Source organism: Nanorana parkeri, unplaced genomic scaffold, assembly GCF_000935625.1.
Source record: "Nanorana parkeri isolate BGI_ZX_2015 unplaced genomic scaffold, ASM93562v1 scaffold1808, whole genome shotgun sequence".
Lineage (NCBI taxonomy): Eukaryota > Metazoa > Chordata > Amphibia > Anura > Dicroglossidae > Nanorana > Nanorana parkeri.
In genome coordinates, this window is record NW_017308076.1 from 121,872 (window position 1) to 144,638 (window position 22,767).

The 22,767-nt window shown below is 38.7% G+C and overlaps 1 protein-coding gene across 1 annotated transcript in view; it reads right to left on the bottom strand.

Annotated features, from left to right (window-relative positions):
• The window catches only part of TNRC18 (trinucleotide repeat containing 18), a 114,744-nt gene that overhangs the window by 31,587 nt on the left and 60,390 nt on the right, over positions 1–22,767 (bottom strand). Inside the window, exons 12-19 of the mRNA XM_018571676.1 lie at positions 19,887–20,065; positions 19,201–19,337; positions 17,050–17,175; positions 15,896–16,064; positions 12,099–12,213; positions 8,754–9,014; positions 4,992–5,060; positions 2,659–2,856 (exon numbers count right to left, since the gene is read on the bottom strand). Coding sequence (XP_018427178.1) covers positions 2,659–2,856; positions 4,992–5,060; positions 8,754–9,014; positions 12,099–12,213; positions 15,896–16,064; positions 17,050–17,175; positions 19,201–19,337; positions 19,887–20,065 — 1,254 coding nt within the window. The remainder of the gene's footprint in view (positions 1–2,658; positions 2,857–4,991; positions 5,061–8,753; positions 9,015–12,098; positions 12,214–15,895; positions 16,065–17,049; positions 17,176–19,200; positions 19,338–19,886; positions 20,066–22,767) is intronic.

The following is a 22,767-nucleotide window of genomic DNA, read 5'->3' on the forward strand; positions in this document are numbered from 1 at the left end:
CGGGGGCGTGTCTGAGCGGACATCTAAAGACGCCCGCTCAGATCTAGAGAGCTCCGGGCCGGCCGTTTTTCTACTATGGCCGGCCCGGAGGTAGTTAAAGGGGTTTTGACCACTCTGCCATGGGAAAAGGCAGGGCCTGCTAGTGAGGATAGAGTTTTTTAAAGAGGGTTTTAAACCACTGAACCACTGATTCACAAGGATCGTGAATGCAGGAATGCCCTCAAGCAGCTTAGTAGTCTCCCTGTTAAAGTGGGCAACTGACGGACCCACAGTGGGGGAAGACCAATGCTTAACAAAATCTTTTCCAAAACAGGAACAACTCTAGTAAGCATTTGGGGACTGATTCTCCAGACTGCATCAACTCAGAATCAGCCAGATATAATCACTGCCGCTGATGGCTCAGAAGCAACTAGGACTGTGGGCAGATCAGCCATAAAATCTGTGGGGAAAGGCATGGGAGCAAAAGTAAAGCCTCTGCTGTCAGAGCCAGCCATGAATTGGGTGAATTGAGCTAGAAAGCCTTGTGTGACTATAATAGAGAACCCAGTCCACAACACCGAGGACTTGTTTTCTCACAAAGGACCTAAGGAGGATTCGGATGTCAACTGTCTGGTTATACAGCATGAGAGCAGTGTTTAGTTTACAATATTGTTAGTAGAGTTACAAATCGTTTTGCAGGTAACCCAATAAAGATATGTAGTAAATAGTTTCATTTGAATCTTATCCTGTAGTTCTGCAACAGTAACATATAAGATAGACAAGGATCTTAAATATGAACTTAGAAAAATTGTGAAATTATTAAAAGCATAGCAGCTACTGAAATGATCAAACACATCAAGTAGAAACAATAACAGATTATGCATCATTATGTTACACCATGGTGACACTGCACTGACAGAAGACGGTTTAAAAAGCTGCACGAATATCAGTTTTGCTTTTGAATTTGAGTAACCCATTTCATGTAGTCACTCCAAGACCAGCAGGTAATAAAACCACCTAGAGGTCTCCTTTGGTTAGCTTTGCCCTCCCCTTGAATAATACAGGAGCTACTAGACCATATTAGTTAACATTTAAAGTAAGCTTTACACCTTTCCTAAATTTGTATGTTCCCAAACCAAAACCCACTGGGTCTGTTCTAGCCAGGCCTTAAGAGTTACTCGCCACTAGTTGCCCCACTTAACTCCGCCCCTATACACGCCCTCTTAAATAATCTTATGATAATTCTTATCTTATGATAGTTGCAGGAAAACGCAGATTTTCACACAGGAATCCCTAATCACACCTGAAATATGGGTGTGAATGGGGCCTAATAGACACATACACAATAATACACTTCTCAACATTATTTCCCCCCCCACGCTGCACAAATATAATAAACATTTCCCCGCACACATAAAATAATACACTCCCCCTGTTATAAGCCCCCCCACAGGGAGGAGGTTGTGAGGAGGATCGATCCCTGGTGCTCTACTGGGTGATTAGTGAGGTCTGCTGCAGACCTCACTAATGCATCCTTTTTCAGCCGAAGCTCAGAACTGTCAGAGCTCTGGCCGAAGGAAGCCAGAGCTGACAGGAGAAGCTCTGCGGTCTGCATCTGACACAGATGCAGACCGTGTAGCTGCTCCCGCAAGTCAAGTACGCGGTCTGCAACCGTGTGCCTGACTTGTCAGCTGGCTGCGGGCCTTATAGTACCGGTTCGCGTGCCAGAGTTGGCCCGCAGACCGTTACTTTGAGACCCAAATTTTGAGCCCTGTTCTATTTATTTATTCTGTATACTATGTACAAAAACTATTAAACTGCATTAAGTGAAAGGGTTTATTTAATTTTAGGAATTAAATCCAATGTGCTACATCTCCCTCACATTCCACAACACGGCCATATTGTCTGAGGATAAATTGCAATAGATGTCTAAACTCGTGAGTTAAAAATTACATCAATCCAGAGCATATTATACAATCTGTTACTGTGCTATCATAATTCATTACTCATGTCTCACAAAGTTAAATATAATATTTTAGTGTCTGTTAGAACAATGATATATACTTTGATCTGAACATTTAAAACATAAATCAATCTGTACACACACACACACACACACACACACAGACACACACACACACACACAGACACACACAGTTAAGCTGCAGTTGTTTAATCCCAGCTGCTCATCAAATGTAATGAGTTCACCACTGGCATATCAGGTGTTGCTCCGTTCAACAAAGCTGCTATTCAGCATGTGATTAGCAAGTTAACTTTTGGCTATTCACATGAACATCAACCTGTCGAATAAACATCAAGCCGAATAAATAAAAAAATACTTTGTGATATATTGACAAAATCTATTCCATTTTGAATCCATGCCACCATAGAGCAATGGTGGTATGGATTCAAAATGGAATACATTTTGACAATATATCACAAAGTATTTTTATTTGGCAGGTATCTCAACTTCAACATAAGCACACATATAAGGATAGCTGAAGCCAACTCATATTGTCGCTGTTGAACACTACCATGAATTCCATTTAAGGCATCTCCATCAAGCCAGATGCTCTTTGGCATGACTCAGTGACCAACATACACAATTTAGCACACCAGTGGGAAGTTCACACTGCCGTACTAGAGTATATATTAGATGCAGACTTTTATCCAACTCACCAATAAAACTTTGTTTCTCCTCGTCATTGTTTTCTTTCTCTTCCAACTGAATATTTGCTAGCGGTGGCAGTGGGCTGGGCTCCACACTGGCAGCAAATCGCGCAAGAAGACCCAGTCCATTATCTTCCATGTGTGGACTAGACAAATGCTCTCCATCATAATCAAAGAAATCATCATCCTCCTCTTCTGAACTGAAATCTAACAATTAAAAGAAAAGAGCTACCATTAGAAACTGGCATCTTTTAAACATTGTACCCCAATAGCGTCTTTGGACTTTAAAGATACCAATTAATATAATAAACTTACTGACCAAGCCCATGTAGCACAGCATGGGTTTCCAATACTGCATTATTTGTAAGAATTAGAATGACAAATTTTACTTCAAATGCGACCATCCAAAACTGATATTTCAGTTTTGCATGGTTAAAAAGGTAAGTATCTCCATTATAACTCGCAGTTTTACCTAAATGCTGTGGCCATTACTAAGCCAAAGGATGGTGTCTTGCCTGCTAACCTCCACAGATAATCTATTAATATACAGTCATGGCCAAAAATATTGGCACCCCTGCGTTTGTCAGATAATGCACTACTTCACGCAGAAAATTATTGCAAATACAAATGTTTAGGCATTCTCATTAATTTCTTTTGTTTGTATTGTATGACACCAAAAAATTGAGCAAAAAAAAAAGCCAAATCTGACACAAATGGACTGGACAAAATTATTGGCACCTTCTCAAAGTTGCAAGAAATAATTGCATTCCAAGTTAATGTGGAAAATCTCAAGGTTATAAGTCCATCTCCAGAGATCTTAATGTTCCTGTGTCCACTGTGCGCAACATTGTCAAGATGTTTACAGCCCATAGCACTGTAGCTAATCTCCCTGGACTTGGACAAAAGAGAACAATTGATCAAAGATTGCAACGAAGGATTGTTGGAATGGTGGATAAAGACCCTCGATCAACTTCCAGACAAATTCAAGTTGATCTTCAGGCACAGGGTACAACTGTGTCAGCTCGCACTATACGTCACCATCTGAATGAAAAGGGATGCTATGGTAGGAGATCCAGGAGGACCCCACTGCTAACACAGAAACATCAAAAAGCCAGATTGGAGTTTCCTGAGGAAGCCAGAATCCTTTTGGGAAAATGTGCTGTGGACAGACGAAACAAAATTACAGCTTTTTGGTCAAGTCCATCATTCTCCTGTTCAGAAAAGGAAATTAGGCCTTTAAAGAAAAAAATACAATCCCTACAGTGGAAGTTTACTGATGTTTTGGGGTTGCTTTGCTGCTTCAGGCACTGGGTGACCTGACTGTGTGCATGGCATGATGAAATCTGAAGACTACCAAATAATTCTGGGGTGCAATGTAGGGCTCAGTGTCCAAAAGTTGGTCTCCGTCAGAGGTCATGGGTCTTACAGCAGGACACTAACCCAAAGCATACGTCAAAACGCACCCAGAAATGGTTTCAGACAAGGGCTGGAGAGTACTGGACTGGCCAGCAAGGAATCCAGATCTGAATCCCATAGGGCACCTGTGGAGAGATCTCAAAACAGCAGTTGGGAAAAAGAACCCTTCCAATCAGAGACCTGGAGCAGTTGGCAAAAGAAGAGTGGTCCCCAATTCCCATAGAGAGGTGTAAGAAACTCATTGATGGTTACAGGAAATTATTGATTTCAGTTATTTTTATGCAAGGGTTGTGCTACCAAATATTGAGGGTGCCAATAATTTTGTCCAGTCCATTTTTGGGGTTTTGTGTGGAATGCGTCATTTTTGGGGGTTTTTCCCTCCACTTTTTTGTGTCATACCAATACAAAAACAAAAGAAATAAACATGAGAATGCCTAAACATTTGTAACCAACAATTTTCTGCGCAAAGTGGTGCGTTATCTGACAGAAATGCAGGGGTGCTAATATGTTTGGCCCTAACTGTAGAATATTTAAAATAACTGGGATATCCAGCAGTAAGCAACATGTTCAGAATTGCTTTTTGGAAAGAAGACACTAGCTACTGCAGGAAAAATCTTGCCTTTGGGGTACCTAAAGTTTGCTTCAATCCACTAGTGGCCACCCAAAGACCCAAAACTGAAATATCAGTTTCAGGGGTAGTTGGCCAACATCAATCACTGACATGAGAAAACCGCTAAAGCAGCCCAAGCAAAATAATTTATTCTAAGCCTTTTTCATTAGAATGGAATGTAAAACATCAATACAATACTGTTTGAAGGAAAACTGTATTGTTAACAACTCGTGGCACCTTTAGTACACCAGAATGTGCAGTGTTTTGGGGTACAAAGCTATACAATTCCACCGATCATACACAAACTCAGAATTGCCAGATTTTAGCACTTCTAGGGCTCGGGACTTAAGAAGCCAGTGTCTGTAAGAACTGGTTATGTGGAGCCCTGAACAAAACAGAATTGCCATCTAGAAATCAGAAACACAACGTAGTAATATTGTTGTCCTTTTCAACTAATTTTGAACTAAGGAGGAAAGGATTAGGTATTGGAAACCATGGAGAAAGCGAAACAAACCCAGGGCTTATTTCACGGTCTAGCTGAAAACTGAATCTGCAAATGCAGTATGCCCATGGTGCCATTGAGTAGCCCTTGATGGTTAATACTATTGGTTATGTTGAAAATACTGAAGAATTCTCACCATAAGCTTAGCAATCTGTAAATAACCTATTATTGCAAAGATCAGTCGATGAAACGGCAAGTTACACAAAAGAACTCAATGTCTCATTCCATCAACTCAGCACAGTCCGAAGCTTCAGTTAGACAAAGCCAGCTGTGCTATAGGCTGCTACTGCCGTGCTGTCTTTGTAGCTAACCCAAAGTGCTCCGGGAGATAGCACAACCAAACCTTAGCTGTAATTGATAGAGATATTATAGCTATCTATATATATCTACATATATACACACACACACACACACAGCAATATGTAATAAAATCTCAGATAGTAGATTTAGATAAAACGCAAAGATTCCAAATTAAAAAAAAAAGCAAAGAAAGTTCAGAAAAGAAAAAAAAAAGAAAAACAAAAAAACTTCCCAAAAGCTTAAGTCACATATTTAAAAAAAAAAAAAAAGTGTGTAGGACAAAACAGAGACTAACAAACATGAATAATGCATCTATTGCTAATAATCTACTGTTTGACGTAGACAAGCTATTTTACATTCTATTAAGCTGCAAGCCAGTCAATATCATCATGTTTTACTTCACAATAATTTTAAAGGAATTTCCACTTTCAACACTCAAATCGGTTTTCATCTGTTTTGAGATGAATGTGTGTGTTTATGTCGTCAGGCTTGCCTTTGTTGAACGTGGAAAGTCCAGATTTTTTTTACATGGAAGCCCAATTAGTAATAACTCACAACAATTTTGTCTAGAGAGCAGTATACTTAAATGTCCACATGTGAGGAAGTAATTAATTAATATTTTGTTTCAGGATTACTAAGGGTATCCAAACAGATGAGAGCTTGCAGAGGGGAAAAAAGACAAACAAAGTTAGATCATGCTTTCCCAAGAATAACAATAGCACAGTAAACAGCATTTTAACAAGCAGTGAAATGCTTTATGTTAAATGGTGAAATTATTAAAATGTTATTAAGTTACCAAAGATTGACACACAGGATGGATTGTGAAGCATTCTAGCAAGGGGAGAGAAAATATGCAGACAATGAGCATGATACAGACCCATTGAAGTTTGTAAGTACAAATTCTGTCACAATGTCAGGCATAGCTTACAAAGCAGGCTAGATGAAGGCAGACCTAGACAGCTAAAGGGTCTCTTCAGTCTCGCATTCGTACCCTTCATCGTATTAATAATAATAAAAAAAAAAAAGAAGTGTACCTATAAATAGGAAACCTAATTTAACTAATATTGTAAGATTTCAAAAGCAAATGTGTAGTTTTAGATTAAGGTAGATTGCTAGTTAACTTCCAGCCACGTTTGTTAAAAAAATATCGGTTGGTGCAATGCCTTTAATTATATTAACAAAGTATAACTTGAACATGATATTACAGTCTGTACCCATATCCATTTTATTTTAAGAGAGCAACACCAAAGCTCAAGCATTCAAAGACTGTGCTAATAATTAATTGGAGTAAATAAAAACATTTAAAATTTGCACAGTGCATTTATTTAAAGAGAAGGCGACAACCTACTTAAACTAGTACAAACTGCTTGTAGCGCCTTTCCTTTTTAGATTTGGGAATAAATCCTTGATGTTGCTAACCTTTTAACATAGACTTAGTGCCTAAATAAGCACATCTTGTCACATTATGTGCAGTTCTACTGTAATCATAACAGTGATCTGTGTAAAGCTTATGAATCCATCCAATAATTAACCCCTTTAAAATCCAGGACAATATAAATTTCTCCTGAGGCAAGACATTTACTGAGAAAGTTCCAAAGGAAAACTATAGTTGTAAAAACGAAACTGGATGATTTTCTATTTCGGTTTTCTTTACTTTTTTATTTTTAATATTTTCTCCACTCTTTTTTTCATTATTATTTGATGCATGTTCTTTTGTAAACATCAAACAGAATACTGCTTTCTGCTGTGTTTTATAATGCTTGGTAGCATAAGCGAATTAATCTTAAAATACAAGGGCTACATCGCTCCGTTAAAGAAACATGAGATCAGACTGGAAATTTTACTTATAAAAAGATTGATGTTCAGAAGTTACCTACTTTACATACAGGGTTCTGATGGCTTGCAATCTGACCCGCGCTGTACGGTGTGTCTGCCCTATTCCAGCCAATCACTTTGCTTCCTTAGAGCAGCGTAACAGCAAATGCAAGAAACCGATACAGACATTCAAAGCATCATGGGTAAGGGTCGGGGGTGAAGGAATGCTCAAGCAGCTGCAAGGAAAAAGCAAGCATTCTAGAAAAGTTTGGTTAATTACTGCACAATTTTTAGTATTACAGCACGTCCTTGCAAAGCCCTTTACTCAACATCCCTCAGAAAAAAAACGAAAACTTATACATTTTACTTTTGAATATTAATTTCATTTTAATAAAATGAATAAGCTATAATTTAAAACATTGTTCATTTTATCCAAACTTGCTATCTTTTCTCTATAAATAATCAACATAAGGCTCAAATACAAATATAAAGAGCCTCAGTAATACTAACAAAGAAAATGTGTGCATGTGTGTAATAGATAGAAAATGCGAAAGGAGAGAGAGAGCGAGCGGGAAAAGAGAGAGCGAGCGGGAAAAGAGAGAGCGAGCGGGAAAAGAGAGAGCGAGCGGGAAAAGAGAGAGCGAGCGGGAAAAGAGAGAGCGAGCGGGAAAAGAGAGAGCGAGCGGGAAAAGAGAGAGCGAGCGGGAAAAGAGAGAGCGAGCGGGAAAAGAGAGAGCGAGCGGGAAAAGAGAGAGCGAGCGGGAAAAGAGAGAGCGAGCGGGAAAAGAGAGAGCGAGCGGGAAAAGAGAGAGCGAGCGGGAAAAGAGAGAGCGAGCGGGAAAAGAGAGAGCGAGCGGGAAAAGAGAGAGCGAGCGAGACAAACACACTATATACAGACAGATAATTAAAAACATATCAGGTAGATAGACACACAAATACACACACACAGCACATTTATTTATCTTAAATGAGGGATAGTTGAACAATGAACACTGCAAGACTTCATCAGCAACATGGTAATCCTTGGAGTGATGCAAAGGGTACAAGATACGGAGAAGCAGAATTAATAGAAGCCAGACCTATATTAACAATTTAGAATGCATCACAGGAGACACAAAGTACACCATTTTTTTAAAAAATTTAATTTGTTATGTTTAATAAAACTTTATGATACAACAAATCACACTTGTGTTATTTTAGTACAAAACATAAAATTTTCAGATGCATGTTTCATGCCAAGTATTAAAAGAATTTAAAAACATAAAAAAAAGCAATAGGGCAGACTGATGGAAGACTTAACAGCTCGCACAAAGAGCCAAAATAGGAAAAGGTTAAAAATAAAAATAAAGTAAAGCAGTTGAAGCAGCACGACAGACAGACAGCCATCCAAAGACAACTGTGATAGCAGAAGTTTCTTGGTATCACTAGGAGTTAAAATGCTTGCTTTGTGAAGCTAATAACCTTGGTCAAATGAGTCCTCCGTTGAATCACTGAATGATAACCCAGCCTCTCGATCCATTAAGAGCAAACGAAACTGCTTGTTTCTGCTGACTGACTTATATTTGCCAGTTCTATAGCATGAAGAGATCCGTTCTGGAGATGGTGAATGTTCAAAATTCCTCATTTTTCGGGACAGCATACTGCACATACTATATTGCAGTGGCCTGGACTGGGAGGACCACTCATTCCTTAAAAAATTTTCATCCTCATCTGTATCCGTATCTGTAATAATAACATTGAACTTTTTTTTAAAAAAGGAACATTTTCTTTTGTAAAGTTATGGCATTGTGAATGACACATTTTCTTAGGCTTTAGATTGCAATAAGCCACAAAGGCTGGTGATAATGCTGCCTACCCATATAATGTAACAAACAGGCATGGACCAAAATACAAGCTTAACATTCAGGTTTTTTTTTTTACATACTATAAAGTGTACATTCTACAGTTGACAAGGTACATACAAATGCCAGTTATGTTCAATCTCCATATAAAATAGCTATTTTAACTTGAATGGATATCAAAGTATAGAATAACAATACACTCACCCTCATCTTCTAATACTCAAGATCATTTATAACATTCTACACAGCACTAGAGCCACCAACATTTATATTATGTGATAGAACTATATAATTCAATATACACAGCATGAAATGATATTGGAATTTGGTAGTTTAACCCCTTCGTGACTGACGACGTACCGTGTACGTCGCCAGCATCAGGGCTGTTTAAACAGACTCCCGGCGACTTGAAGTGCGATCTGCACTTCAATAGCTAATTTCCAGTGTAAAGGTGACACTGGGGGTCTTTTGGACCCCCAGCATCACCTTAAAGAGTACCTGTCACGACCATCTGCTATCACATGGGGGGGGCTTGTAAGCCCCTCAATGTGATAGCAGTCAAAGTTAAAAAAAAAAAAAAAAGCTCTTTCAATTAAAATTAAATAAAATCAATCTAATAATAATAATAAACATTTTTTTTAAAGTCCCCCGCCCCCGCGAGTCGCCACGTAAACACGCGTCGGGTGCGCCTACGTATGAAAACGACGAACGCGCTACACATAATCATGAATGTATTTGCCAATTGTAATAATTTGTTTAACTACTTGGCATCCGCCCATTGTAAATACACAGGCGGACGTGTATGTACCTGATTTTTTTTTTCTGCTCTAGAGGGTGTGCGCGAGCAGAATCCCGACCGGCTGTGACATAGAAACGTACAGGCCGCTGTACAGCGGCCCGATCGCTTGTATGATGGCAATGTGCAGCCACACTCTTCGCTCCCCCGCTGATGACGGTTATCCCGGGCTCCGCTGTCCCCCCTGTGGGCACAGGACCGGCACAGCGGCTCCCCACTGCTGATATCTCCTCCGATGCTTGAAGGTGGATGTGTATTACATCACTTCTGCCTTTAGCTGTCGTTTCTCTGGCTGCTAAAGCCAGAGAAGAAGCTGGTGAAGCAGATCTGTGCTTCATCAGCTTCTTTGGGGTCCCCAGGTGACATTATGGGTCTTAGAGACCCCTAATGTCTACATAAAGAGGGCCTCTCATTGTATATTGTCCATCACATAGGGGGATTCTTAGTCCCCCATGTGATGGCAATAAAGTTAAATGTTAAAAAAAAGTAATAAACAAAAAGTTTAAAAAAAAGTCACATAATTATATCTATCCATCTATCTATCTATCTATATACACATACAGTTGGGCAAAAAAGTATTTAGTCAGCCACCAATTGTGCAAGTTCTCCCACTTAAAAAGATGAGAGAGGCCTGTAATTGGCATCATAGGTAGACCTCAACTATGAGAGACAAAATGAGAAAACAAATCACGACACAACAATTTAAGGGTAATTAATCACTTATAACACTAAACTGATGAACAGTAAAGGTGCCCATACACCTTACGACCATCGCAAGACTTTTGTCTTGCGATGGTCGTATGCTTCCTGAAAGCCCGTACGATCTGCTCACCTTGGACGGGCAGATCGTACTTGCGATCATCGAAAGCCCGCCCCGCTGAGGGGCGGGCTTCCGATGACGGCAATGCAGAACGGGCAGTGTGCGCGTGTGCACACCGGCCCGTTCCGCAGCTATCGGGCGAGCAGGCTGGAAACCCGCCGAGAATCGTACGATTCTCGGCGGGTTTTCGAACATGTTGGCTCGACAAAAGACGTGCGACCGTACAGTAGAAACAGTCGCACGTCTTAGTTCACATAGAAACGGTCGCACGTCTTAGTTCACACTGCTCGATTCTCGTACGATCGCGGGATTTCGCCCGATTCTCGTACGAGAATCGAGCAGTGTATGGGCACCTTAAAACCTTTGAAAGTGTCACCTATGGCCAATTTTAGGTATGCTAGCTTTTTGCAATTTTGCGGATGAGTGCAATTTTAGGGCTTGACATGTTTGGTGTCTATTTACCCGACGTGATCCCATCCTTTATATTTTACCAAAAATTTGGGTAAATATAAATGTTTCATCACAAAGAAGAGAAAACAGTTTTTTTCAAAACTTTCTGTACTTTTTTCATTATATAATAAAAAATATAAAAACCCCAGTGGTGATTAAATTCCACCATAAGAAAGCTCTATGTGTCCCTAAAAAATGGTATAATATTAATTTCGGTACAGCATTGCATGACTGAATAAATGTGCCTCAGCAATAAATATTGAAAGATGGCCTGGACAGTAAGGGGGTGTAAATACCCGGGTCAGCAAATGGCTAAGATCATAATAATTGGGCATTTGATATCCTTTTTACATTAACACATTTATGCTTGTGTAACTCCCTGCAAATTATATCTTTGTTTACAACAATTTCTAACATCAGAAGGTTGTGTTAAGGCTTCCTGGAATACTTTAGGCAATGCCCTTCAACACGACAAAGCTTATACAAGTATTCTCGAAACAAGCTCATCTTGTTAAAAAATAGCTAAGACTTCCTATGGTGGTCACAGCTTGCCATACTGACTGTGCAGGATAATAGCATGTTAAAATGTACCCCCGATAGGTTTGTCCTATGTGTTCGTGTTCACCTGTTACAGTCTATTTATTACGGCTAGTCGGCATTCTCAAAGTTTGCACTCGTCTGTTAAAACTATGCCCATTAGCATCTACAACCCCAAATATTCTAAATGGCAGTGAAAATATTTTTTGCTCATGCTATCAATCAGTTTAATAATTAAACCAAAATATATTGATACAGCGGATACCTTTTTTATAAAGAGCCAGCAGGTGATCCAACTCACCTGTGGATACAACAGTTTAGAGAGTTTGGTTCTCTACAGCTTATAAAGAAATTAAATATACCTTCTTTTGACAACGTCCTTGAAAGGTGAATACTGCACATTTGCTTGAAGTCTGAGGGCGAAATATTCTTTAAGTGTCTTGCATCTCTCTGCTTCCTTCCATTATGATCTGTAAACTTAAAACAGGATTTTTCTTTGTTTTGTTTTGTTATTGACAGGGTTGTGTCCAACGTGTTATTTAAATGGTCCAGGATGCTAGATTTCCTTCTCTTTTTAAAAATGCTTTGAGCCTGGCATAAGAAAGAATAACGAGACCGCGCTAAATGTGAAAATAAACTGATATGCAGAAATATGTTTGGATATTATCGAACTATTTAAAGAACCAATTCATGTATGGTATGCTACATAACCATCCCTCGCTGTCCCTTCTGTACAAAAATGCCAGATACATATTGTATCAATTATATACCTGCACACACTCCCTTTTCAGTGCAACTATTGGCTAACAGAAGGGTGGTGGGAGCGGTGCAACTGGTGCCAGCAATAAGAAAGGCGTATTGCATGAAGGCCATTTAGATGGAGACAGCAGCAGAGCCTCGCTTCTATTGGGTAATAAAATCACTGGCACCATTGCTCAATTTAGCTGAGTTGATACCAATATAAGAGGACACTTCTCCAATGATCACCAACGTAAGGGGACACTATACTTTTCACTGTCTGGCCATCCTCAATTTTTCTTTTAGGATTACTATATAAAAAAATGTTTTTTAAATTGTCATGCAGAGGTGGTAGGTGTTACAAAATGATCTGCCCTGGGTATCAAATATAATAATAGGTATGCTAGTGGGCATGACTATAATTAATAGCTGTGTATTACTTTAGAAAACTAGTTAAGGCTTGATAGTGTATTAGACGCTGAGTGGACCACAGTGCAGAGAAAAAACACTTCAAAGTTTCAACACACTATTTATAAACTATTTTTAAACAATTCAGAGCTGGAAATCTCTGTGAACGATGGTTCTCTGCAAATAGACACAAAAACAAACGTTCTTAGCAGATTTTCTTTTCAGGTCAAATATAATGTAATGCCACATTATGGGCTCTAGATGGAGCCGAGGCAATAAATACTTATTTCCTCTCCTCCTCGGCTCCATCTAGAGCCCATAATGCAGTATTACATTACATAAGTGATAAATATGCATGCTCTACAAGCATCTGGAATGCTGGAAATATGTAGAATCCTTCAGTATTTTGGAACTAAATAAAAATCAAGCATTTCTGCTCATATGATTAAGTAAACATATATAACTACTAACAGCACTTTGTTTTAGGCACAACTTACACCAGTCCATGCCCATCACAAAAGTTACAAACTGCAGGTTAATGAAGACATAATGAAAATTTAAATGTACACAACAAAATGTTTTGGAATACATGAGCTCTGCAAAAAAAAAGCAATTCCTATAAAATAATCTGCTAAATCTGCTATGCCACAAATGAAGCAAGTTGGTTTCTCTTGCTAATTTCGCTGGCTTCCCCAGAAGAAAGCCTGTAGTTGTACTCATGTGCTGCGCCATCCCCTTAAGGTAACCGTTTTGGTGAATAGTCAATGTTTGCCATCTCCAGTGCTTTCAACCACCACTATCTGCAAGCCTAACTCCATTGCTTCAGACTTCTTATATTCAACTTACTGGATTTTCTGATGGCTCCCTCTTTCAGCACTTACTGTACACTGGCCCTTTCCTTTTTTTCTTACAGAGAAAGTCAGCCACTGCAAAAGAGAGAGACACTGCAAAAGAAGAGGGGTGAGAAGCAAGCGCTGAAATAAGGAAATAAGCATACAGCAGGGAGAGTAACTGAACTACACAGATAAATCTGAAACAGGGAAAGAAGGAAGAACAGACTGGTGGGTGAAAGCCTTGAGCTGACAAATATAGTCAGGGGAGCAAAGTGATCTAATCTGGGAGGTACGTGCTCTACACAAATTGCTCAACTGTGCACTGGGCAGCACTGACAACTGTATGGTAAAGAAAATGAAAAGAAAAGTCATACCGGGAAGTAGGGCAAACTTCAAAAGGGAACTATATTGGCTTTAGGTGAAATGTTTTTAGTTTATACGATTTTTAAACTGGTGGGATACATATTGGCAACACAAGGAAACCGTAAAAGGAGAAATCTCAGGCTGGTGGAGAATATAAACATATAAGTGAATAGCACACACCACTGAGAAAGGGGAGAAGGATAAAGTGGACCAGGATAAAGGAATAGAAATTGTGAATATAAAGTTACCAAAAGCATTTAAAAAGGGGAGAAGGCCACAAAAGGCTTAGCTATGAAACAAGGAGGAAGTTCCAAATGAACAGTGCCATATCAAAGATCTGATTGACCTAATGTGCCCGTGTAAAAGGCTTACTTGGTTTCTTGCTGGTCTAATCTGATTGATTGTCTGATGCCATATCCTGAGTTTAGGCTATGGCCACATTTATGGACATGGTTGTGTGTTTGACTCCAGCACTTGGTGTTATTTACATTCCACTAGTCAAATAGTTATCAGTGACTCTGGAGAGAATACAAATTGCTATGAAGATATCCTGGTAAGTTACATAAATGAAACTAAGGGCAATGTGGTTATTTATAAATTTAACAGCATCATATATTTAAAAACAGCATGAATAGGATTAAACTCTTTAGCTTAAAATGTATTTTCACTTTTGCAGCCAAATTGGAATAAGACCTAAATTATATTTGTTGTTACATGTTCCCAATCACATAGTATAACTTAAAAAATAAAAGTTGCCGCTTATTTTTTTTAGATGTTCTTTGCGCCAATTCCAGGACTGAGAAATCCTGCTTAGTTTTCACTCTTGTTTGGGGTCAGGTGGAATCTTGTTTCAAAAAATTAACTCAGTCTGTACTGTGCTGGCTGATTTTATTATCATTTGTAAACCAGATGAGCAGTAAGGACTGATGACCTTGTATGTTAATAGAGAGACGCTCAGTCTGTCCAAAGTCTTGCTATCAGGACAGACAGTTTGCGGTTAATGAAACTGAAAGAGGAGCATGCAAAGGCCTGCTAAAAGATATCTAAAAAGGCAAGACATTCTTTTTTCATTCTTGTTAGATATGCTGTGTGACTAGGAACACATAACCAATATATAGTGAGGTTTTTTCAATTTAGACTGCAAAAGTGGAAATACACTTTACCAACTAATCACTAGTAAACGCGTTGTTAAAATTGTTGCCCAAGCACCTGTCCTTTAGAAGATTCAGTGCTGCTGACTCCTGCTCTCTCAGTGCTGCTGACTCCTGCTCTCTCAGTGCTGCTTCCCTGAAAATCTGATCTAGGAGCGCGTGCACTAACTTCACCAGGAAGAGTTAACAGGGGACAGCACAGTCTTGAGCAACTGTCAAGACAGGAGGGAGGAGGATGAAGGGTGTCTTGCCATCCTAGGCTATGGAGCTGTGTAGCTCCCTTGGCCCCTGCAAGAGAAAGAAGCCACCCTAAAACAGAAAAGGTTAGGCAGCTACCATTCCACTGCTGAAACTGGAGCAAAGGCGAAGATTACAAGCTGAAGAAGCTGCATACTAAGTAAGGGTTTAAATCAGCTGCTGAAAGTGCTTAAGAAATAAAAGGGTTTAATATAATCTTATCTTGTTAAAAACAGCCTTTTATGTTCCAATTAATCTAAACCTAATGCTTCATTTTTTTGTTAAAGAAATGTATACACTTCAAGTCCTATCCAAAGAAACCCTGCAAATACCTTATGTTGCATCTCAGTTACTTTGAACAGAATAGAGCCAATTCAGGATCATTTTGATTACCATAAATTCTGTTTATAATATTAAGCCTTTACTTACCTCATATATGTAACCTGATGTTCTGTCGTTCTCCTCCTGACTATGTAGCCTGCCTTTCACATCCCCAGTTCCATTTTCCATTTCATCAACTTCCGAAACATTCAGCAATGACCTCCTGAAAAAGCTGCCAGTCTTAACGCTTTCCGAAAGCAAAACACGTTTCTCTAACCTGCATGTAAGAAGAAACAAAGGAAGTGGAAGAAGAAACCTAAAGTAAGAATATGCATCATCAAAACTGTATGTAAAAGAACATGTAAAAAAAATCATTAAAACAATCACTCACACAAACCAATTCATCAGACAAATTATTACATTCATCATTTGTTTTACCGATAATAATTACTAAAATATTTGAGTTTTGGGGTGGAGTGCAAACCAGGGCAATATTTACCGCAAGGAACACATGAACCTGTGGCTAGGGCAGCATTAAAAGAACATTGCATTAATATATATATGAAGTCAAAACTGTTTTCGTTTTAAATAGGAGCAGGGAAATGGTTAAAACCCATCAGATTTTTTTGTTGTCAGTGCCCCTTTGGGGAGATTTCTCTTTACTTCTATCCTGCAGACACAGCAGGAAGTAGCAGGAAATCTCTCCTTCACCTTGACAACAATAAACATTGGATTTTCCCCTCTTTCAGTCTCTGTGACAATGGTCACTGGAAAAAACAAGGAGGGTGAACCTGCCTAACAGGAACAGGGTGTAGAGGTCTACTGAGGTGAGTAACAAGACCGTCTTTAGCTCAGTCAGCAAGATGTTATGCCCTCTTTCGCTATACAATCTTGGATGGTAGACTTTACACACCATGGTTAATTCTGCATCTAAACAATGACATGCTAACTGCAATAGTGGGCGTCTTCCCTTCTCCATCCTCTTATCTCCCCATATGTCTATTAAACAACACCAAATGTAAAAAAGCCATGCAGGCTCAGCCAGGGGAAAAAGGGGGAGATGCAGACATACAGTTGTTTCCAGAACACATGATTTTGTGTGTAGGCAACTTAATCCTTTACACTAACAGATCTATTCTCCTGTCAAAAAATTCACTATTTGAAAGGTTTCCCTTGTGTAAGTGAATCCAGGAAAAGTGGTAACTATAACAATTTATACTAAGAACAGTAACTGCTCCATTCACTTCTGTGCTATTCTGTACCTTCTGTTGCTGCTGTTTTTCATCCTCTCTTCTTTGAGAAACAAAGGACTGTTTCCATGCTTTCTTTTCTTAGGCCTCCCAGGGCCTCTCCTTGACATGATCTTAGTCCTTTCATCAGTCTTGTCACTGTAAAGAACTTATGGTTAGAAAACCTGAGCTTAACCTTTAATTGCCAATCATAGATAGTGATATTCAATTATCTTTTTCTAAACACAAGACTTATCTAAGGAAGATTTTAGATCAGTGGTTAAAGGGAAACCTTACTGCATACACATTCTTCATACATTTTGAGTTAGCATTGTAAAGTGTGTCAACTTTTACACCTTAACACGTTTTCTGCTTTATATTACAAGGAGAGTACAAGAATGTGGCTGCTGTTGTTGACAAATGCATTTTAAACGGTGTTGGCAACAATCATTGTCTAACACATTTTAGATGCACTACTTTCCTTTGGAAAAACATTAAAAATGCTGCATACTGGATATTGGTTTATTTGTAATTTTTTCCAGTTCTAAACTTCATGTGGCATACCAAGCAAAATAAAGGATTGTATTTGTTTTGAAAGCAAGATATTTATAGAACGACAATTTTAGACTGATAAAAATATCCCTTGCTACAGTAAATTCAGAGGTGGTGGCAATATGTATGTAGGTATGTATGTATGTATGTATGTATGTATGTACGTACATACATACACATATAAACAGTATATAATAATAAACATACAAAAACATAGAAGCAGTGCTTTGAAATTTTTGTATCCTTGTAGTTTTAGGATGTTTAGGTTTGTAAAGCACAGCAACTTGGTACAAAAAACCCCCCCTATTTTAGAAATGATTAAGACAGGGATAGATAATCTCAACCTATTGTACAAAAGTAAACCTCTGCCTAGCTCTGCAAAGAGTAAAAACAGTTTATTTGATCAACTGATAGCTGCTTTACAGTCTAAAGAGGTGGTGTCCTTTATAACAAAAAAACAAAACAAATGTTTGGCAAGCAATGTTCCCTCTGCTGCCAAAACAATGAGCCCTGTTTCCCCATGAGATACAGGAGCATCACAGCTGTCCATCTGTGCCTGTATTGGCAAAAAAAAGAGAGTGCCTCCCCTTTGTCTTTATCCCATCTGCAGCCTGCAAAATTGGAAAACCGTTCCCGTGTCTATGCATACATATGTCACCAAGCCCATCACCCCAGTTTTATAGCCGAGGCTGTAGGTTGAAAAGTCACTTCTTAAGTCAGACAGCTTGCTAAGCATCATGGGAGAACTCATCAGTCATATTCTAAGAACACAACAGCTGACAAAATGGGGCAAAACACTTTTAGGAAGACTACAAACAAATGCAAATATCCCCTTAACTGGTCAGATTTGCCAATAAAGCGTATCTAATTTCAAAAGCAAAAAAATATGTTGCAGCTTACCAATCCTTAAATAATGGTGGCTGCATTGACTTTCTTTTTTATGCCTTTTTTCACCATAGCCAGTCTGTTATTTTTCAACTTCCTTTAATAGACCAAGCTGTTAAGCAAAAGTGTCAGATAAAGGCTGAAGCAAACCATTTAACTCTGACAGGTGCCTACAATGGTCAGCTTTTATTCATTTATGTAAAACCTTTATCCCAAAAAAGAAAAAAAAACTGTTGCTGTAACTGCTTAATAAATATGTTAGCTGCAGTTTGAATTTATTTGTTAGCCAAGTCTGTCTAAATCTGCTAGTGTGGCTAACACTACCCTCTCTACAGGTTGACAATGCTGCTGTCCAAGAGTGGCTCTGTTGCTCCTACATAGGAGTGGAATCATCTTAAAGCTTGCGATAAGTAATACAATCTGATTGTACAATCTCCTATAGATCTACCAACCACTATGTAGTATAAGGGCCCGTCTGACTGGATACAGATTGATTGAATAGATTAGGTAGGTCATCATCATATTAGATAGTTAAGGTAGATCTAAAGTTCATCATACAGAGATTGTATGGTCAGATTGTAAAATGTATGGTGACCCCAAGACAATAAGTGTGCTGGCCAGATCACCAGGTAAATAATAAAAGGGGAAAAAAAGCCTAAAAAAAATATAAAATAAAAAAGAACAGATTTAGCCACCTGTAGCAGCTGCCTCAAAACACACATTTTTATCCAACACTGGAATACTTACTCTGAGTCTCCCCTTCTCTGCAGCTTTGCCAATTCCCTTTGCTTTTCTTTGTATTGCCTTTGTAACTCTGCAAGCCTTACCCTACAGTCCAGTTCTACCGAGTCCATGACCTCAATAGCAGATGTGAGGGAAAAATGCTGCATAATAAATAAAATAAAAAAACTGGCTGTTAGAGATTATCATTTCACATATTCATTTTTATTAGATGCTAGATCTGCTTTAAGATCATAAATGGAACCAAAAGATTTTTCATCTGACCTTCCTTTTATTTGTATATACAGTTTAATGAATTTCTACTGTAGCTGATCAAACAGAAAAAAAATTCAGTGCTACTATTTTTACTAGATTTAGTTTTCCAATCCCATCCTCTCTGTTAATATGGAATTACAGACAATAATAAACTACTCAAGAAGTGTTGGACTACTGCACATTTATTGTATTAAACATTCAACAAGTTAACAAGAAATGGGAGACCAGGTTTTTTTTGTTTGTTTTTTACTGCACATAGCCAGACAAACTATTTAATTATTTTAATTATTTTTTTTATACTTTATATCCTATCCATATTGTTATGATTTTCTGTGTTAATAGACAAAAGGAAAAATGTGTCATTCAGAAAAAAACAAAACAACAGCCCATATAAATATTCAAAGATTGCTTGTATCTGAAAGATGCCCCTTACTCACTGGATTATTTTTTTCATGCTTCCAACTATACTTTTTATTATGAGATAGTTCTCGGGGTAATTTGATAGATTCAGGTTTCAATCCATCCAGGGCTGGGGAAGAAAGGACCTCCATCAACATTTGGGTACTAGCAGCCAAAAGACTTTCAAGGGATGGTCTTGCATGGTAACTTTGCAGGCCTGACAAATAAGAAATAAAATATATAAGCAACCAGATTGTTTAGCATTTTCTGGGGACAAATTTATTAGCTCAAATGCTCACATGGCTAGTTAAAGCGTTTCAGAGAAAAATAGAAATCCCCTTTTTTAACCCATTCCTAACTCCGTTGGCAATAGAGGCTGTGACACTTCACAGTTGAAGCTGAACTCCAGAATAGAAAGGTATTAACCAGTTGACATCCGCGGTGTTAAACCCCCTTCCCATCCAGGCCATTTTTCAGTATTCAGCGCTGCGGTACTTTAACTGACATTTATTCCGTCATGCAGCGCTGTACTGAAATGAATTTTATACCCTTTTTTGGGGACAGATAGAGCTTTCTTTTGGTGGTATTTATTCACCACTGGGGGTTTTATTTTTTTACTATATTAAGGAAAAATTACCGAAATTTAAAAAAAAAAAACAGTTTCCCCTATATTAAATGATAAAACATTTATTATTACCCAATTTTTTGGTAAAATATAAAAGATGGGGTCACGTCGGGTAAAAAGACACTAAACATGTCAAGCCTTAAAATTGCGTGCGCGCGCGAAACCTCAAAAAACGATAATACCAAAAATTGGCCCTAGGCGACGCTTTAAAAGCTGTTACCGCTCATCAGTTTAGTGTTATCAGTGATTGATGGCCCTAAAATGATTGCTCTCACTGCGACGTTCGCGGCGATATGTAACATGTGTAGCGCAATTGTAATTTTTGCGCGCTGGGGCACCGGACGCGTATTTACGTTTATAGGCGCGTAAACGTGGGGGTGGGGGAGTTAAACATTTTGGGGGGGTTTTTTCCCCTTTTTTTATATGTGGCTTTTATTTTATTTTTTTATGTGTTACTTTTCTTTTTTTTTATTTATATTTTTTTTTTTGCACTTATTGTTATTGCTATTATATAGGGGGATAACAACCCCCTATATAATAGCAAAGGCACACTGACAGGTCCTCTTTATGGAGATATTAGGGGTCTCTAGGACCCCTAATATCACCTATGGACCCCAAAAGAAGCTGATAAAGCAGAGTTGTGCCGCGAACGAGCACATATAGGCGATCGGCGGGCTATGGACCCTCCGATCGCCTATATGTGAAACACACGGTAACGGGTGTGTGCATTTAGCGGGTCTTTTCTGCCCGTGCGTGCCCGCTAGGGGGCGCGCGCGAGCAGAAAAAAATTGCCGTCTGGAGACGGCAACCCGCAGATGCTGCAGTGCCGTCCGTCCGTTTTTTTACTACGGGCGGACGGCAAGAGGTTAATACTTACATTAGTCCAGCTTGGAAAAATGTAAATTATCCCAAGTAAGGCTAAGGGGATTCTGTAAAACACTAAAGTAGCAGCAGCTACTACACTGCTTTACAGTGATTATCTGGGCCCTGGAATAGCCACTGTGCCGATTAACTTCCCCTCATTAAATTGTGTTTGTGTACGCTAAAATTCATTTTAGTGCTTAAAATAAAGATTTAAAATGTTTTCACAAATATTGTGTGACATAAAAATGTACAATTACCATCTTTTTATTCTATAGTGCTTCTACTTTCAGAAAATAAATACTTTTTAGGGAATTTTAAATAATTTTGCAAAAACAAAATGCAGATTTTTTAACGTGTGAAAAGTAGAAAATAATGCTCCAAAAGGTGAAGGGGTTAATATGATGGTTGTTGGATTGTGAAACATTGTCATCTGAAATGATTGATATCGCTAGAAAAAGTGGACATTGAGGGAGTGTCCACTGGAACATGATAAAACACTTCAACATTTAAGTACACCCATCAGAACCTTCGACTGGTTGTCCTAATTCTGTAAATTCCCTCTGCAGGGACCAGAAAAGACAGCTGCATCTGCAGCTCTACTCTCTATTGAAACCAGTACTTTTCACTGCTGCTTCAATCTGTTTTTTTATATCTTTTCTGTAAAAAATGTTCATGTTCCATTTTTCTTTTCATTAAGATATTTTAAATCATTAAACTGAATATCTGAATGCTCATTTAAAAATCTCTTTGAAGAAAACTGCTATACTGTAATCAGTTCCATTACTGTCTAGGCGTGGTACTGAGGGATACAGAAATGTCCTTCAAAAGCTAAAATTGCAATGGTAATAGCTGTGCGTTTCTGTTAAAACAAGTGGTGGCAGCTAGTGTGTCTGTGTGTGTCTGTAAAAAGGGTTAACTGCAGCGTTAACCAGCCCCAGTGACATACACCCTCCTTCAGTTAGCCTTCAGTATTTTTTATTGCCGACTATGTCTCTGTTAAGTGGAATCTCATCTGTTCCTGTGGGGTGTCTCATGTGTTCATGTGGGGTCACCAAGAGACAGCAACTAAGGTTACATATCGCTAATGGAGGGCCAGATTGAAATATAAACCTAACTCAAGTTCTAACCCTTCCCCACTTTATCCAAAAAAGAAAAAAAGTTTTGGGAGGGAGCTGGGTTTTAAAACAGATTAGATGCTAGGGAAAGAAAGCAACGTTTGCGTAACTTCTATGTATCTATACATACATGCTTTTTTCAGTTTTGGATAGACTGGGACAGGGTTAGAACAAGGGATGCACCGATATATCGGCCTCCGAAACATATCGGCCGTAAATGGCACTTTTAGCTAAATGCCGAAAGTGCCATTTTTCTGCCGATACAGCAGCGCATCCCTGGTTTCCCTGCTGCGGGAGGAGAGCGTTGTGAGCGGC